The following is a 17,414-nucleotide window of genomic DNA, read 5'->3' on the forward strand; positions in this document are numbered from 1 at the left end:
AAACAGAACTACCAGTAAAATTATTCTTTGCGTGCCCCCTTGGCTTAGCCTTGGAAGCTCTGAGTGAGAAGGATGAACATAGGCTGAACACAGACTGGGTGACTCCCGGATGTCCCCAGGATACTCCAATTCCCCTACCCCCTCCAACCCGCCCAAACATTTGTCAACCTGCCTGAACCCTCGAGTGTTGTTGTCCAATCCAGCCTCCCAAAGGACGCACGGTAGGGGAGGAGGAGGGAGGGAAGGGTGAAGCGTGCTGAAATTGGCTCAGACCCTCAGATCTTTGTGTTCCGGGCGGGTTCCACGTAGAGGAGTAGGATCTGGACTGGAGTTACTAGGCTAACTGAAAAGAAGAGGAGGAAAGGAGAGAGATGTGGAGATAAAAGAAAACCGGGAAAGAACAACAGCTTGGGGTCCAAAGAGGGGACCGTTCCCGCTTTTCGGTCAGTTGGGTAGGGCTTCATTCTGCCTGGTTACAATCAGGCTACCAGACATCCCATTCGCGCCTTCCTAGCTGGAGTCTAGCTTCTCTAGCAGCGCCTCCAGCGGTCTCCTTTGGGGCGGCCAGAGTAGGGGCGGATCTGAGGGCTGGAGACAGGCCAGGAGGCGTGCCAGGGGGCAGGATTGGTCGGGGTCTCAGGTGAAGAGATTGGGTGAGAGGTTCTCAGCAGGCGGTGCAAGGGAAAAGGCTCCAGGGGAAGGGGAGACAGCAGGCAGTTTGGGTGAGTGCTCTGGGCTGGGCTCTAGACGGACGCTCCAGTCCCTCCTCCAGTCCCCAGGAGATAGACAAACAGCGCGTAGACCCAGCATTGAGTACTTCTCTGGGCTCCACTATTTCATGATTGGAAACCAACGCCCCTAGTGCTCACTAAGGAGACGCGTGATTCCGCCTTGCTCTCTGCCAACCCTGGCTACTCCGCCAGGATCTTGGGCTCCTCGTCTAGTCTCCTTTTCTAGCTCTCTGTAAATTGTCCTTGACAGATCTCCCTCTCGCGTGCCAACTCGGAATAAGTCCCGATATCGGGGTGTGTCAATGAGCGCCAAACACTGGGAAAATGCTGTGACCTCACGGTTTCCAAAACATCCTCCTTCCGTGGGAATCCACGGGACAACCGTCTACCTAGAGTGCCGGATCCCTCCGTCTCCGCCGGTTTATTCCATTTGAAATGTTTTACCTACTGTTGCGAGCTAGCAGTCTTCAATAGCAGCTATCTATGAAATGAGCTGGGAAGAAGTCTAGGGTGAGGAAAGCAGGGGGCAGTCAGCTGCTGGTGTGAATACCTTTCCCCAGAGGGATGAGGTGGGGGGAAAGAGTTGGGTGGACAAGAAGCTATAGGATCAACCCCTACGTATGTCTGCCTGTTGCTGGAAGGGTGCTGTGAACGCCCAGTAGAGGTGGACAGAGGTTCCCCCACTCCTTCCCCAGGGAATCTAGGGACACAGTAGGCATGATGCTATTAAAATGGGAACCAACAAGCACCTGGGCTTATTAGTAGAATGATCGGGTGGGGCTGGGCGACAGTGAAATCTGGTCTTGGATCCAGATTCCTCCTTCTGTCCTCCCTCTTTTCCCCTCCACCCCTGGACTGCAGGGTACCCGAGTCTGGTGAACAATGGAACGGGTGGGCAGTGCCCTGGGCACCGAGTCTTATAGGCTGCGTTACCCCCCTTAAGCTGCTCGCTCAGACGCCCTGCCCGGGGTTGTCTCTTGAGGCAGATGGGCATCTCACGCTTAATCGATTTCACTTGGCTTTAAGTGGAACTGGCTGCCATCACCCACCCTATCTTTGCCCGTGAGGAAGGAGCAGTCCACCTCTCCTCCAACCGACACTGGAGCTCCTGAGACCACTATGGGGGCTGGAGAGGTCGAGGAGGCAGGGGTGGGGGCTAGGACAGCTGCGCCTCTGCTGGGCTGGGTGCAGACAAACCCCGCTCCTCCTTTATCGGAGGCAGCGGTGGAAGCGGTGGCAGCAGCAACAGCAGCAGCAGGCGGCTAGTGAGTTGCAAGAACAAGCTGCTGCCTCCCGGGCGCTTCTCACTCCTCTTCTCCAGGATTTCGAATCACTTTCGCTGCTGCGGCTGCAGCCACCGCCACCGCCACTAGCCTGGACTAATCTCCCCGGTCCCTTCAACCCCGAAGCTGGCAGCATCCTACAGGCAGGTCACCCAGAGGCCCTGCCTTGCTTTGCTCGCTGTGCCCTTCTCTTTTCATTGCCCAAAGGGAGACTGCCTACTAGTTGGCACTGAGACCCATCGCCCCTGGCGCCCTCCTTCCACACACACACCTCCTACGCTTAGAGAGCCCTAGCGGGGACTCTAAGAGACACAGACGGACTGACGGAGAAAAACACTGAAGGAAACTTATTCTGCGCCCTTCCCCTTGACAGGCGATTACAGGCGAGCTTATCGGGGAGAGAGGGAGGGAGAAAGAGAGGAAAAGGGGAGAGGAGGGGAGGGGAGGGGAGGACGGAAGGAGAGAGGGAGGGGAAAAAGAGGCGGGGGTGCAGTTTGTGAAACTCCTCTCTGTCTCGGCTCATCTTTTCAATTGCTTGCTTCTCTCCTTCCCGCAGACAACCCCCGGACCTCCCCTGGGCTCGATCTCATCAGTTCCAAGGGGGTCAAGGAAAAAAAAAAGACATCGGATTTTTTCCTTCTCTTCTCCTTTCCTTTTTGGAATTTGGCTTTAGGCTACCAGTGTCTCCCTCCTCCCTCCCTCCAACATAGACACCTCCCCCACCCACTCGCCACTCGCACGTTTGGATTCTTTTCTTTTTTTCTTTCTTTCTTTCTTTTTTTTTTTTGAAATGGCCCGGGCAGCGGCTCTTGGAAGTGGAACAAGTGTGGGAAAAGAGAGAGGAAACCGGAGCTAAATGACAGGATGCAGGCGACTTGAGACACAAAAAGAGAAGCATTTCTCCCGGATCAAGGCAATGCTCTGCTGCTGCTTGCTTTTCTCCAAATCAGCCTGAAGGATTTTCAAGCTTCCCTGAGGAGTTGGGGCTGTCTAGTGGGGGAGTTGTGTTTTTTTTTCCCCTCTCCCTTTTGCCCCCTCCCCTCTTATTTGTCTTCCCCGCTCCTCCGCGGGGTCTTTTTCTCTGCCGGTGGCTTTCTGCATCTTGGGCGACGAGAATGGATTGGGGGCTGCTTCTCCTGCACTGCGCAGCGCTCACGGTCGCAGTTTCCAGCGCGGTTCGGAACGGTAAGTGACAGCAGACGACCAGAGAGGCGCGTTTGACAGCCGCACGCACGCCGCTGGGCCCCGGGCTGGAGGGCGCAAGAGCTCCGGGTGGGCGCTGCTCCGAGTGAGTAGTCGCCTGCGCCTGCTAGCTGGGTGGGCAATTCGCCACAGCTGCTCGAGACTCAGGCACTCGCTAGCCTTCTCATGGCCTAAAGGAAACTTTTTTGGAGGATGGGGAGTAGAAGAGGTTAAACGTTTTACCCCAAGAGGATTTTGGAGCCTAATTTCTCTAGAAGCTAGTTGTTTTGGGTTGTGTGTGTACGTGTGTGCGTTTTCCTCTTTTCCTCTGTTATAAAGCAGAGCTGTCTACCTTACCAGATCAGCGCACCAATTATCGTAATAATGTTTCCTCCCAAAGGCAATTAGATGAGAATCTTTTTCAAAATTTTGATGGCTGCTGAAAGTTAATGAACACTTTAAGGAGAAAACTTCCTGGTCCTCTTATTATCCCAAATATCCCACAACCTCTGGTGTGTACCTGCAGATAGTGTGTGTGTGTATGAATGGGGGGGGGGGGGGGTTGTATTTTCCCTCTTGCTCCTAGTCAACCAGCCCCTAAACCTCTGCTGACAGTTTGGAGTTTGAATGAAAGTTACACAATGTCAATAAAGGAATTTGATATATACAATAGTGGAGCCGAGCCTATCTGAAAATCCCTACTGTTCAGTTTGGTTTTAAAACCTCTGAGGGTTAAGTAAATGACAGAATGTGTGGGCAATAAACAGGGCCATGTAACATAAATAATGTTTTTAAATGTGATCTGGCTGTAGAATTGTTTGTCTCCCACTTTAAAGTAGGTGAAGGCTGGGATGTGAAAATCTCTTTTCAGTTAAGTCTTCAGCAATTATTATTAACTAATTATCAAATATTTGCTTTTGCCTGACTTGGATTTCAATCAAAGTAATTAGAAGAAAAGAACATCCACTACTTATTGTGGTATATTGTTTTAATAAGAGACCACAAGTGGAGTGTTTTATACTGAGAGGAATTTAAATCAGGGTTTTATGATGGAAGTTAATCTCACTAATATGTTTTCAGGAGGCTGTGTGATTTAAGCAATAGATTCCCCCCCTGCAACCACCAGTGTTCTAGCAAATATGCTAGGAAAGCAAAAATGTGTGAATGTTAATTTGTGACTTATTAATGAACTCCAGTTGGTGGTATCTTTCTAAACTCTCATAGGAAGGACAAGGGAGGTGGGGTGTGTGAAATAACCCCTTCTTCCATTAGAAAGAATTCAACTGACCAGTCCTTGGAAATTAAGAACCTTCCCCCTTATCCCCATTCATGGCAGACTTAGTATGTATGGTAAGAGGAGTGCATCAATGGTGGATCTGAAATCAAATATAAAAGGTTGTAGCTAGCAGCTACAATGTCATGTCTCTTCAAATGCTTAGCAGGAGTAATGGGAATGGATAAAGAAACTGAGATGCAGCCACTCAACTAGACTGAGTTTGAAAAAAGCTCCAGAAGCAATGGAGTCACCAAGGCCATCCTCTTTAACTTATCAGAGCTCCTAAAGCCATGTCCACCTCCTCCCAAATGCCAGTGCCTGCTAAATTAATTCATTAACCTTATTTAGGACTAATGGTCCTGAGTCATTAGAAATTGCTCTTTCTTAATCAACTGTTAGAGAGATTTAACAGAGCCAGGGAGTCTAGCAGTTCAGTTATCTTATTATACTGTCACTTTCTCAGAAGTCACAGATTAAAGAGCACTGGTGGTACTGAGCCCACCTAATCGTGTTCTGAAGGGACTCTTGTCAAGTGACTAGGAGCAGAGCTGTTTTATTTCACTCTTTTAACAGATGCCAGATTCTGCCATGTTGTTTGCACAGAGCTGGAGGAGACTTAATGAGACGGGGTCACTTTCCAAGTTCTCTGCAAATTTAGAATAATGCAAGACTCTCAGTAGAATCGCATAACAGAGTCCAATATGATCATTAGCCGAGATGTTGAACTCCAGTCGCAACATCGTTTGGTCTTGGCAAGCTGAAAGCTTTTAAAAGCCAAAAAAAGAGAAGAGAAACCAATATAAGTCTACTCTAGTCCAAGAAACATGGTTAGAAACATCTAGTGATTGAGAAAACAATGGAATTTATATTGTCTTCTTTCTCTCTAATTTATGGGAAATGATTTCTGTAATGCATGTAGCTTTATGCATTTTTGATGTGCATTTCATCTTTCATTTCCATTTGACCTGGTTTTCCTGTAATAAAATTCTGTACATTTATAAATTCATGCTGAGAGCAAAGAATGCCATTCCCTTTCCACAGGGAATCTATTAGATACCATATTAAAATCTATATATACCATTACTGAAAAGTTGTGATTGATAGGCTTATATATCTCACTGGTGTCATACCTGTTCCTCTTCCATAGTTTATGCGCAGATTTTTTTTATTGCTGAAAATTAAGCATCAGTAAATGTGGCAGCCTTTCAAGCTGAAGCTCTCCAGTATGAAATCCATCATAAAAAGTGACAATGAAAATCTACGCTGAACAATAAAGCAGCCTCAGAGACTGGTTTATTTAGCTCTTGGCGATCACGCCAACATTTGGCTTTTGGAAATGATGAGTCTCAAAACCTTTCCCAGGATGTTGGGCTGTGGCTTGCCATATGGGGCACCTATACTTCCTGACATTGACTGTCCAACAGTTAGGTAATTAGAAATAAAGCTGTGTGATTATTTATTTTTCTTTCTGCACCATTACTTTGATCTAGTCTCCAGGCCTGAGCAACTTTGCTCAGAGAAATAATGCAGAATTATTTCTGGTTCACTAAAAACACTTTGTTCTCTGCTCAGTCTGGGTTTCAAGAATAGAGATAGCTTGAAAGTACTGAGATTTATGAACTGATAAACCAAAAGGAGGTTTGGCTTTAAGCAAGGTCTATGAAGACAGTCCCCAATGACCAATGACACGGACCAGGCTTATCATCAAAAAAGCAACACAGTGGGTCAAACTGCATCTCTTAGTCACCTTCTACTTAGAACTTGTTACTTAATAAGATTACACTTCTTGGAGATAATTAAGTCTAGCAGAAGCCCCCTAGGGACCATGTTAACATCAATTGAGGGGATTTAATGTTTTTAATGCTGGAAGGTCTTTTTCCTGGGAAAGAACTTTGAAAAAAAATCCCCTTTGGAGTACCAATGGTGCTTTCAAAGGAAGTCCTCCATTCTGTGCAAACGCTTGGGATATCAAATAATAATCTTTCTTAGAACCATTGAAGACAACAGAACCTGAAAAAAAAAAACTCCAAAAAGTTACCCTGAAAAAAAGTTCTGGAAAGTTTAACAACTAATAAATTATCAAAGAAGTTAGACTGTCAAACTGTCATTGTAAAGAGAACAATCAACTAAAGCATGCTATTTTCTTTCCAGGTAAATGTGGTGATAATATAAAAATTGTAAGTCCTGGGTACCTTACTTCTCCTGGCTATCCTCATTCTTATCACCCCAGCGAAAAATGTGAATGGCTGATTCAGGCTCCAGATCCATACCAGAGAATTATGATCAACTTCAATCCTCACTTTGATTTGGAAGACAGAGACTGCAAGTAAGTCTGCTTATCTGAACAGGGCACTATGGCACCATCTAGCGGTCAGAAGTGTCTATGGGGCGAGCAAAAGTAGAATGGAAGAAAAGGTAAAAACCAGCTGATGTGTGCAAGATGGTGTACAAATGAATAAAGAAGGATCTGAAGCCAGACCAGATCATGTGTTAGTGGTATAAGATATTACGGTTATCTTTAGTGATTTCTAAGCCCCAGAATCCTGTGAGATTAGCTTTTATTTAATTTTGCTATCTGTCTCCTTTTTCTCTAATGTAGGAAGGAACCTGTTAACAATTTTTGCTATTTAAAATCTTTTCTTAGTGTTTCAGTCATTTTTTTTCTTAGAGGAGTATAAAAATTGGAAATAAAAGTTCTAAGATTTTTATGAAAAATGGTGAGGCACTAAAATTTACAGCAACCACAAGCAGCGAGGTCAGAAATTTTTAGCAAATCTATGGAACATTTTACTGTTTAAGAACTATATTTATCTTATTTATGCTTGACATGGGAAACCATAAATTGTGTTGGATGGCAATAAGTCAGAGTGGTAAAAATAGGATATAAGTGAATTTTCTGGTAGAGTAAATAATGGCTTTTTATGAAGACTTTCTAAAAATCAGTGTCTAAGTACAAAAATTGATTAAATTGGACAGTGGCTTTTCTCCTTTCCAGGAAAGGGGAGAATTTTAAGTGCCTCTACTTAGTCTCTCTATTAATTTGTTAAAGGGCTCAATTATGCCTGCCTTCATCATTAAAAGGTGTTTTTAAAAAACCATTTCCACACATATATAATACATATGTTTATATATATATATTTAAAAAGCACATATAGATATGTATATATATATATGATAAGGCCACTTGACTTATTAGGAAAATATATGCAAATTTAATTTCTTTGTGATAATGACCTGGGTCATCCATTCTGGTTTTTGGTAAATGTATTTTTTATGTTTTGCTTTATCTACTATAGATGAGTTGTGTTTTTGAATGCGGTTAAATACTACATTCAGCTGTTTATCTATTCTGTGTCTTTGGTAGTCCTACTGTCTGCCTTATTCACATTATATCCTATAGTCTTTCATATTCTCTTGTCTCTATTCTCCAGAGGTGCTGATTTGGTATTCATATCAATCATTTGTGGAATTCAGAAATATCAATCTTTTTATCAGGGGAGGGAGAAAACTAAGTGTCAAATCTGTAATGTTTCTTGGGGAATGACAGTCCCCTCAGATTTAAAGAACAGTCTCACATAAATGTAAATGATGTATGCATCCACTTCAATAAGAAAAAAAAATCATTGTTAGCTCAGCACATTTACCATTAGGTAAATTCTATTTATTGTTTTTGTACACATAGGACCTTTTTTCCTAAAAAGGAGACCACTATAAACTATGATGATAAAAATGTATAAAATCTTCACCACTGGGATTTCTACCAATTATAGAGTTATTTTAGTAAACATATTGTTTATAGAGCAGCATAAGAGAAATGAAGTGTTCTATTTAATCTAATTTTCTGGTTAATGGAGAGTCATTGTCAGTACATAGATGGCTAACAATTTTCAAAGTCAAAATGTTTTTTAAAAAAGCAATAAATAACATTCATCTTTATCTGGTGATCCATAAGCACTAAAAGAATCATAGTTTTAGAGCTAGAAGAGACCTTTTTGTGTAAATGAGGAAACTGAGGCAAGAGAGAACTGAATGACTCCCCCAGGAACACCCTGCTAATAAGTGTCCAAAGCAGAATTTAAACCTAAATCTTCCAGACTCCAGTTTCAGTATACTGTCATCTACAGCATGCTGCCTCTTACTTCAGGAGACTGCTTGAGTTTCAGTTAGGTAATTCATAAATATTATGGTGTACTCACCTAGAAATATCAGGGCATAGAGAGTTTGGCTGATCAGAATGCTAGGCAACAGGGAATTTGCTATAATTTGCTCTGTTTGGTGCCTATCACCTAGACAACCCGAGTACCTAATCTTTTGGTTGCTTCTTAATGCCTATACCCCCAGTAGACATTTCCTGGCTTATTTGGTTGCTTCTTAATGCCCATACCCCAATAGACATTTCCTCTAAGAAATCTTTTTGCATCTTGTATAATCATATTATCCCAGTAAGTAAAATACTTTTGGACTTGAGTCTAAATTATTTCCTATTTCTCTTCATCTGTAAATTATTACCATATGTATTTATAATAGAGGAATTCTAGAGTCTCTACTTTGCTAGAAGTTTCAACTCTGGAGAGAGAGATTGAGAGAGAGAGAGAGAGAGAGAGAGAGAGAGAGAGAGAGAGAGAGAGAGAGAGAGAAGGAGGAGGAGGAGGAGGAGGAAATTAGAAAATAGAGAAAATTTAAATTTCTAAAAAACAATGACAATGTCAGTGACGTTTGAAAGAATTTAAGAAAACTGGTGAGATTAAGAAGAAAACCATATCACAAAGGGGCAGAATGTTACCCCTGGAAGGAAATATATATTATAGAGAATTCATCTCTTTCATTTTATAGTAAGTGACTTGACCAAAGTCATCCAGCCAGAACTACCTGAAGAGTTATAGGGAAAAAAATGTTATTTTCTGAATAAGTGCATTTACAATTCACTATGTTGCTACTTCTTGATAGATTGGACTCGGTGGAGATTGTATATGTGAAGTGTTAGTCATGAGGGGTTTTGTGCCATATTTTGCACTGTTGCTCTTTGACCTTGTAACTAATGGGAATTTCAAATGTGCAGAAAGGTCAACCTAAGGCACTGCCCTGAGTGTCTTCTGTTGCTTTGTAAAATATTATGTTAGTATACAACAGAGATAATGGGAGTAGATCCTGAAAATGTAGCGACATTTTCATCTCTTCAGTAGGTAGAAGACAGAAGCATCACCTTTTATTGATAGTGATTTGGGACGTAATTTTGGGAAGAATTTCCTTGGTACCATGCAAGAGGGAAGCAGAAATATTTTAGAAGAAATCTGTTCCTTGGACAAAAATTCAATAGGGGTGTGACAGTTCACAAGTGGAACATATTTGGGAAACATAGTTGAGAGAGTCAGACTACCTTGGATTCTAGTTCAGCTCTTCCACTAGCAAACTGTTGATTTCAGACAACTCACCTAATCATCCTATGCTTCAGATTTCTCATGGAGTTATACGTTTTATCTATCTCACAAGATTATTATTTAAATAAAATTAGATCATAGATGTTGAAGCACCCCCTACTGCTAGAGCCCTCTGTCCCTAACTGCCTTGCATTTGATTTATATTCCTCGTATTTATTCTTTTTATATACTTCTTGCTTTCCTCAGTAGAATGTAAACATCCTGAGCTTAAGAATCATTACATTTGTTATCTTTGTATCTCTAGTGCCTAGGAAAATACCTGGTATAGAATAAGTGCTTAATAAAAGTTGGTTGATTAGTTGATTTGGAAAACTAAAAACAGTCCTCAAATGTTAAGTACTTTTATTTTCATTATATCATTTGCATATTTTTAATCCTTGTGACTCAACATTTAAAACCTAGAAACCCTAATATTGTACTGAAAGCATCACTCTAGTAACTGAGAGTAGTTTAGGGCTATTTTGCAAATTAAAATTTCATGGTATTTCACAACATGGAATTTGCATGTCATCCTCTTGTTTTGGCCAACTTAAGTCAGTTTAAGACTTTGGACAGCATGTGTTTTCGATGGTGTAGATATTTCTTCCATTGGCACAGATCACATCTGTTTGCTTTAGTACCTGGTTTCATAAGTTATTATAGACCCAGTCCCTCTCTTCAACCTACCCCCAACCCCCAAAATAATGTACCCAATGGTCAACCTCTCTGCATTTAGATAAGCTGGTCTTTGGTCACCAATTCATTACCCAGCTCTCTCCAACCTTTCCAAACTTAATAGAAGTCTAGGACTCTGTGGTCATGCTCTTTGAGGTCCCAGGTCATGTGCATGCCACAATCAGGCATCCAAATAGGATTTTAGTGAGAGATGGCCAACTTGTACACTATAAAAGCAGAAGCAGGTAGGTTTAAGATAAAAACTCACTGAGGAGTATCTCCAAGAGCCAAGTCAGCAGTTTCCATTTGTGGGGATTGTAGATAGAGAAGTAATTAGACTTTCACAATGAGCAAGCCAGGGCTAATGGAACAATATCCTAAGGACAGGATTAGTAGGAAAACATTCCGGAAATTCAGTGTTGCAACTAACCATTCTATGTAGTCACAGCCTTACACTAAGAAGTCTCAGTGCTTATATTTCATGACTGTACTAAAGAACTGACATTTTTTTTTAATGTGATGGAGAAGAAAGCTCATCCTTAGAGTCACTCTGTCAACAGTGTGGGGGACCATTACCTTATAATCCAGGAAAAACTAACTGTTAAATTTAATTGTTAACAGGTTATACTTATTAATGACTGAGATAGTCTCCAGATTGTACAGTGTCTGTTTATAGCATTCAAAAGAGATTGCACTCCCCCAGAAAGTTAAATGTTTTCTTTCTTTCTTCCTTCCTTTCTTTCTTTCTTCCTTCCTTTCTTTCCTTCCTTCCTTCCTTCCTTCCTTCCTTCCTTCCTTCCTTCCTTCCTTCCTTCCTTCCTTCCTTCCTTCCTTCCTTCCTTCCTCCCTTCCTCCCTTCCTCCCTCCCTTCCTTCCTTCCTTCCTCCCTCCCTCCCTCCCTCCCTCCCTCCCTTCCTTCCTTCCTTCCTTCCTTCCTTCCTTCCTTCCTTCCTTCCTTCCTTCCTTCCTTCCTTCCTTCCTCCCTTCCTTCCTTCCTTCCTTCCTTCCTTCCTTCCTTCCTTCCTTCCTTCCTTTCCGCCTTTCTTCCTTTCTTCCTTCCTTCCTTCCTTTCTTTCTTTTTATGTGAAGGGCAGGGTAGTAATTAGAAACTGATTTCTGACACAGAGGGAGACATAATTGAAGGAAGGAGAGAATAGTCCCTTTCGTTCTTACACCAGTAAAAGTTTGCTTGTTTGTGAAGTGACAGGAGACATTTAAAGGGGAAAACTCACCCATGAAGCATATGGTAAAGCATTGCTCTGAACATTTTAATGCCCGCTGCATGTTGTAAATGGCTTTCAGTGTTTACATTAGGTTAGCTGGGTCTTACTCCGCTAAGGTTTCCTTTCTGTGGTAAAGCAGACATCTTGAATCTCATAAAACTTTATATCTGTATAATAAACAAGAATGTCACTGATACAGTAGTTAGAATTTATGGAACTTTTCCGGTTTCCCAGCAATGCAAACTATCAGCATGATAATTTATAATGGTTTGTGACAAATGCCGTTGAGTGAAGAGGTGTGTGGTTACATTCAGATCAGATGTCGTCATCTGGGGAGCAATAAAAATTTCACAGACATTGGGTTAAAAACATTAAGAAAATGAATGTGAAGCTCCAGAAGAAAAGACCTGGAGATGGTTGGAGGAAAAGCCCAGTAGTAGTCTTCTTCCTGAGAAATTATAGATTTCATGACCAGATACAACAGTGTTGTTTATGGAAGAATATGGGTGATGGCCTATGGCATTGTTCCCTTAAAGTCTCTCATTATGCTATGTAGAAAGCAATCTTGTCTTTTATGGAATGATTAATAAGTACATTTTTAATAATGCATTCAAAAGGAAAATTTTCATATTGTTAATTTTAATTTTAGTTTCTTAGAGATTTTAATTAGTGACAGTAGAGTTAAATAGAAATTTATATTCAGGTTTCTGTTTGTTTTTAAAATCTGAAGGAAAGCAATAAGAATAAATTGCACTTTTTATTTTAGAAAGAAAAAACTCTTAGACTCTAATTTGGATTATCTATAGAAATTGTTCTTTCAATTCAACTAATATTGATTCAGCACTTACTTTGTACAAGGACCAACCCTAAGGTGCTCTTACATATCTAATATTGACATTTTGCCAATTTAACTTAATTGTATTCATGGTCCTTGACTAAAAAGGATATAAACTTTGGATCTTGAGGTTCATTTCAAAGGATCTCAAGTCTGTGAATGAGATGCTTAGGAAAACCCTATGTCTATTATCTGAGCACTGCCCTTACAAAGCTAAGAGACATTCACTACCAGGTGGGCTATGGGGTTGTGAATTTTTCACCTTTAACTAGTCTCCTGGCTCTGCTTCTGACTCTCCAAACTTTGCCACCATACTTCCAATGACTTCTCACCCTGGAAGTTCTCTTATCCCCTCTGGTCTCCTTATTCTAGAATATCACTACAACACATCCCGCCCCCCCCATCCCTAGTTTCTCCTAGAATCTCCATTTTGAGGAGGAACTCAGAGCAGCTTTCCTTTATTCCTCTCCCAGCTCTCCTCACTTTGCCACCATGTCCCACATGAGTACTTTTCACCTGTATCCTCCCTTTCAGCATCCTTTATGTGTCAAACTCCATGAACATAGGGACTGACTTTTGCTTGTGTTTTATCTCCAACAATTAGCACAGCACCTGGCATATAGTAGGTGCCTAATAAATGCTTGTTTAATTGTCCTGTGTGAGCTAGTCAATAAGTGCCAGGCACTATGTAAATGCTGGGAATATGGAGAAAAACAAGGCAAATTATAGTCCCTGGGTTCAAGGAGCTCACAGGAAAGACATCATAAAAACAACTATGTACAAAATGCTATTTACAGAATACATTGGAAATAATCAAGAAAGAAGAGAAGGCACCATAATTAAGGAGGAATAAGATAAGCTTTCTAGAGAAAATGAGGTTTTAGAAGAGATTTGAAAAAGCAAGAGGATAGAGATGAGGAAGAAGAACACTTTAGGAGTGGAAATGGCCAGAGGCAGAAGATGATACAGCTTGTGTCAAGAATAACCAATAAATCATTGCTACCAAATTGCAAGGTGGAGGAAGCTAGAGAAGGTTCATAAGATGTTGGTGGCAGGAAGCAAGGGAGGAGGTTCCATAAAGAAGGGCTTGGACTGGAAAACAAAGAAACTTTCCATATGTCCTTGGAAGTGATTTGGAAGTCACTGAAGTTTTATGAACAGTGGGGTGGCATGATCAGATGCTTTCGGAAGGTCACTTGGATAGCTACTAGAGAATAGATTGGAGTAGGGAGAGACTTGAGACAGGTAGACTCACCAGCAGATTACTGCAATAATCCACATGTGAAGTGATGAGAGCCTTTACCAGGGTGGCAAAAGTGTCAAAAGACAGAAGGAAATATGAAAGATATGGCAAAACTTGCCAACAGATTGGATCTAGGGGGGGTAAAAGGAGGTGAGGAATCAAGGAATCAAGGAATCACCTGGATGGTGAGCTTGGGTGTTTGGGAAGTTGGTGGTGTCCTCAACAATAATAGGAGAGTTAAGAAGAGAGAAGGGTTGATAATGAATTCAATTTGGAATATGTTTAGTTTATGATATATTCAAGACATCCAATGCAAGATGGCCAATAAATAAACAAGTAGAGTTGGGAGACTGGAGCTCAGAAGAGAGATCTTTATCTTTATTTCCCTAGCAACTAGCAGAATTCCTTGCACACAGTAGGCCCTTAATAAATATTTATTGCTTAATAATTAAATAGGGGACCAAATACCCAAGCCAAGAAAATTCAAGAGCTTTATATAGTTTTTTAAAAGTATATATGATGCAATTATAAAGTCTAAACTTGAAAAATAAGGTGCATTTAATATTTTTTTCAAAAGAGATTTTTCTCAAATACAGTTTTTATTACATATTGATGGATTTTTTTGGGATCTTTGTTCATAAATGCTATTTTATATTTGAGTATGTTCTTTAGAACCAAAGGAAGAAAAAAAAAACATTGCCCTTGTTTTATAGGACTCAGAGGATATTTAAAGCCAAATACTTGGCTATTTTCTGTAGATGGCTTACTTTTAACTCACTGAGACACCAAAACCTTATAGAATGAAGCCAGAAAGTGCATGCTGTTCTTTCAGTAATGAAAAAAAATAATAACAGAGTCCCATTGGAGCATTTCATAGTTTTGGTCAGTATCTACTTCCTACAGAACATTTATGATCTTTGTATAAGTTGCATAAGCTACAGCATTATTGGAATTCTCAACAAAATATTGATCTGGCATCTGGTGCATGGGGAAGTCAGGCTTCCCAAATATCTTTCTTTATTATCTGGATCTTTCCATCTCTGTAGTAGATCTCCAGTGAGTTCCCAAGGATGTGCAATATGAAGGGAATGACATTTTAAAGGGCCACCAGCAGGTTCATTCCAATTGAAAAATGGACGCAATGGGCAGAGAATGAACCCTTCCCAGGAAAACCATAGGTCTAGCTTATTGTTATTTCTGGAGTATAGCTGGTTTCTATTCAGGTAGATAATTATTTGCTTTTTTTGTTTGACTTTTTTCCCCCAACAACACCAGTTAAATTTGAACAAAGCCCTGTGTGTGTAATAAAAGGAAATTTTCTTCATTATTTCTTATTGCAAGCAATCCAATTTGATCAGAGGAAAGTTTTGAAAATAACAAAGTAGCTTTGTCATTTTTGTATGTTTTTTTAAGTGTGTGTGTGTGTGTGTGTGTGTGTGTGCGCGCGTGTGTGTGCATAATAAAGAGCAAGAGAATGAAGGAAGAAGGGCAGGGGAGTGGAGAGAGAGAAAGGGAGGGGAGCAGGAAAAAAAAGTTAGTTACATTTTATAAACCCAAAAATCAAGCATCTAGCATTTCTAATCTAGACTCCCCCCCCCCTTTTAAATAGCCTCAAAAAGAAAACTTAGATGTACCATTCCCTTCTTTTCCTTTCCACCATAAATTAATGTTTGAATGTATTTTTGCTACTTTCTCTAGTAGAAAGCCAATATACAGGTAGGAGCCTATAGGATAAACTTCCTAATTAAAGCTCTAATACTCATCTTAGAGTTGATAATTAAGTATAAAAAAGAACAAGAGACAGGATTAGTGTTCAGATCATGTTCCAAATGCCTCTTAATTGGGTGTTTGTAATCAATCCTGATTGTAAGAGTCAGTGAGTTGGCAGGAAATAATGCATACACAAAAAGCCTCCCTCCGCTCCATTTTCTTGTTGGTGGACTTGAGCCTGGTATTTAGGTCAATGTGCAATAATAACATGAAGCCAGGGATGGAACTATTTCCTATGTCTGCACAGCACACATTGAGGTCTTTTATGTTGTCTCATTGTTAAACAATGTATATATTCCTAATAAGGAACACTGTTAAGCAAGCCATGTTTACTTGGAAATGTGCTGATCCCTGGTCAAAAACTGAGAAAAGACAACTCTTCTGGCCTCCATCCACCATCAACTGTGGGAGAGTTCAGAACGTACAGGTCTATTGTATTTGATAACGTTGATAAACTCCTCACTGAGCCTGTTGTCCACCAAATGGGAGAGATCAAGATCATTATTTTTCTTTAAACGTAAGCTACACCAAGCATGTACAGAGGAGAATAATCATGTGTTTCGTTTTGCCTTTACAAGTCAAAAGAATTGGACTCTGCTTCCTACGATGCCAAGTTTAGTAGAAGAAGCTGGCAAGCGTCTTCTTGTTTGCCAGCTTCTTTCTGGTTCAAACTCTCACCTACTACTAGCTCAGTGACACTGCCCACAAAAATGTAGAACAAAGCAAAAAGCTGTATTGCATTCCCTTGTGAAGGGTCATGATTTTTAAATGTGTGAGTGTTGATTTAAGTGAGCACTTGAGCAAAGTCCAGGAATGATCTCTAATATTCATTTAGCCCCAGATTCTACTTACTTTGGGAATAGGAGACAAATTGCTTACCTTTTTTCCTCTCACCTTGGTATGACAAAGATAAATAAATAAATAAATAAGAATTAATTTGTAATCAGAAGACCTGGATTCATATCTGACCTTTTTCATTTACGAGTCACATGACCTTGCACAAGTTATTTAGATACACCAAATCTAACTACAAAATTTCATTCTCTATTTAAAAAAAAAATGTCATTAAACAAAACCTTGCACTTCTAGTCCTGTAAAATAAAGTCTTTGTTTTCTAACCTGCAAAGTGGGAACAATAATGGCAGCCCTGCCTATCTCAAAGGATTATTGTGATGATGCAAAGAGATAGGATTTGGAGAGCACTCTCTAAGCCATAAAGTGCTATTTAAATGTCAGCTATTATGAAATCGTGAAGTATAGAGTGTATATAATATTTATTTGAAGCTGAGTAACCAGGCGATACTTGGGTTAAATTTTTAATGTATGTTAAAAGACCATTTCAGATGATGCCATAGTCTGGTGAATAAAACAGTAGACTGGAGGAGAGGAAACTGGGAATCCCTTTCCAGGTCTGTTCATTGGGAATCTTGGGGGAAATAGTAGAGAGGAATTTCTCCCCTTCCCAGATCCCCATTTGTAAAATGGTGGACATGGTCACTGCCGCATGGTGCTCTAGAGGTTAATGGGATGATGTTTGCCCAGAGTTATGGGCTCTTTGGACAAGTGTGCTATATGGATGTTCTTTTGAAAGGAAACAGACCCTTGAGAGTGTTTTGTTTTTATCTAGGTTGATCCAGTGTAAAAGTGGGAGATCCAGGTTTTAGGTGATTGTATGCCTGTCTGGTTCCACAAGGGATTAGACGTGTCCCAGATGTAGCATCCAGACTGTGGAAGAAAGGATGTCAAAAGCCTAATTGGTCATATTTCTCAGGAGGGGCT

At 40.8% G+C, this 17,414-nt stretch overlaps 1 protein-coding gene across 8 annotated transcripts in view; it reads left to right on the forward strand.

The window, feature by feature from the left end:
* Nucleotides 1–668: 668 nt before the first annotated feature.
* NRP1 (neuropilin 1) overlaps nucleotides 669–17,414 on the forward strand; it is a 183,511-nt gene continuing 166,765 nt past the window's right edge. For 3 of the 8 annotated variants that reach the window (XM_056800036.1, XM_056800038.1, XM_056800040.1), the window contains exons 1-2: nucleotides 2,447–3,199; nucleotides 6,624–6,798. In XM_056800036.1, coding sequence (XP_056656014.1) covers nucleotides 3,130–3,199; nucleotides 6,624–6,798 — 245 coding nt within the window. In that variant the 5' untranslated portion in view covers nucleotides 2,447–3,129. Of the gene's footprint in view, nucleotides 1,242–1,947; nucleotides 2,398–2,446; nucleotides 3,200–6,623; nucleotides 6,799–17,414 lie in introns of those variants that run through there. The other 5 variants (XM_056800039.1, XM_056800041.1, XM_056800037.1 and 2 more) reach the window with 4 other exon arrangements.

The sequence above is a fragment of the Monodelphis domestica genome, chromosome 5 (assembly GCF_027887165.1).
Source record: "Monodelphis domestica isolate mMonDom1 chromosome 5, mMonDom1.pri, whole genome shotgun sequence".
In the NCBI taxonomy this organism is placed as follows: Eukaryota; Metazoa; Chordata; class Mammalia; order Didelphimorphia; family Didelphidae; genus Monodelphis; species Monodelphis domestica.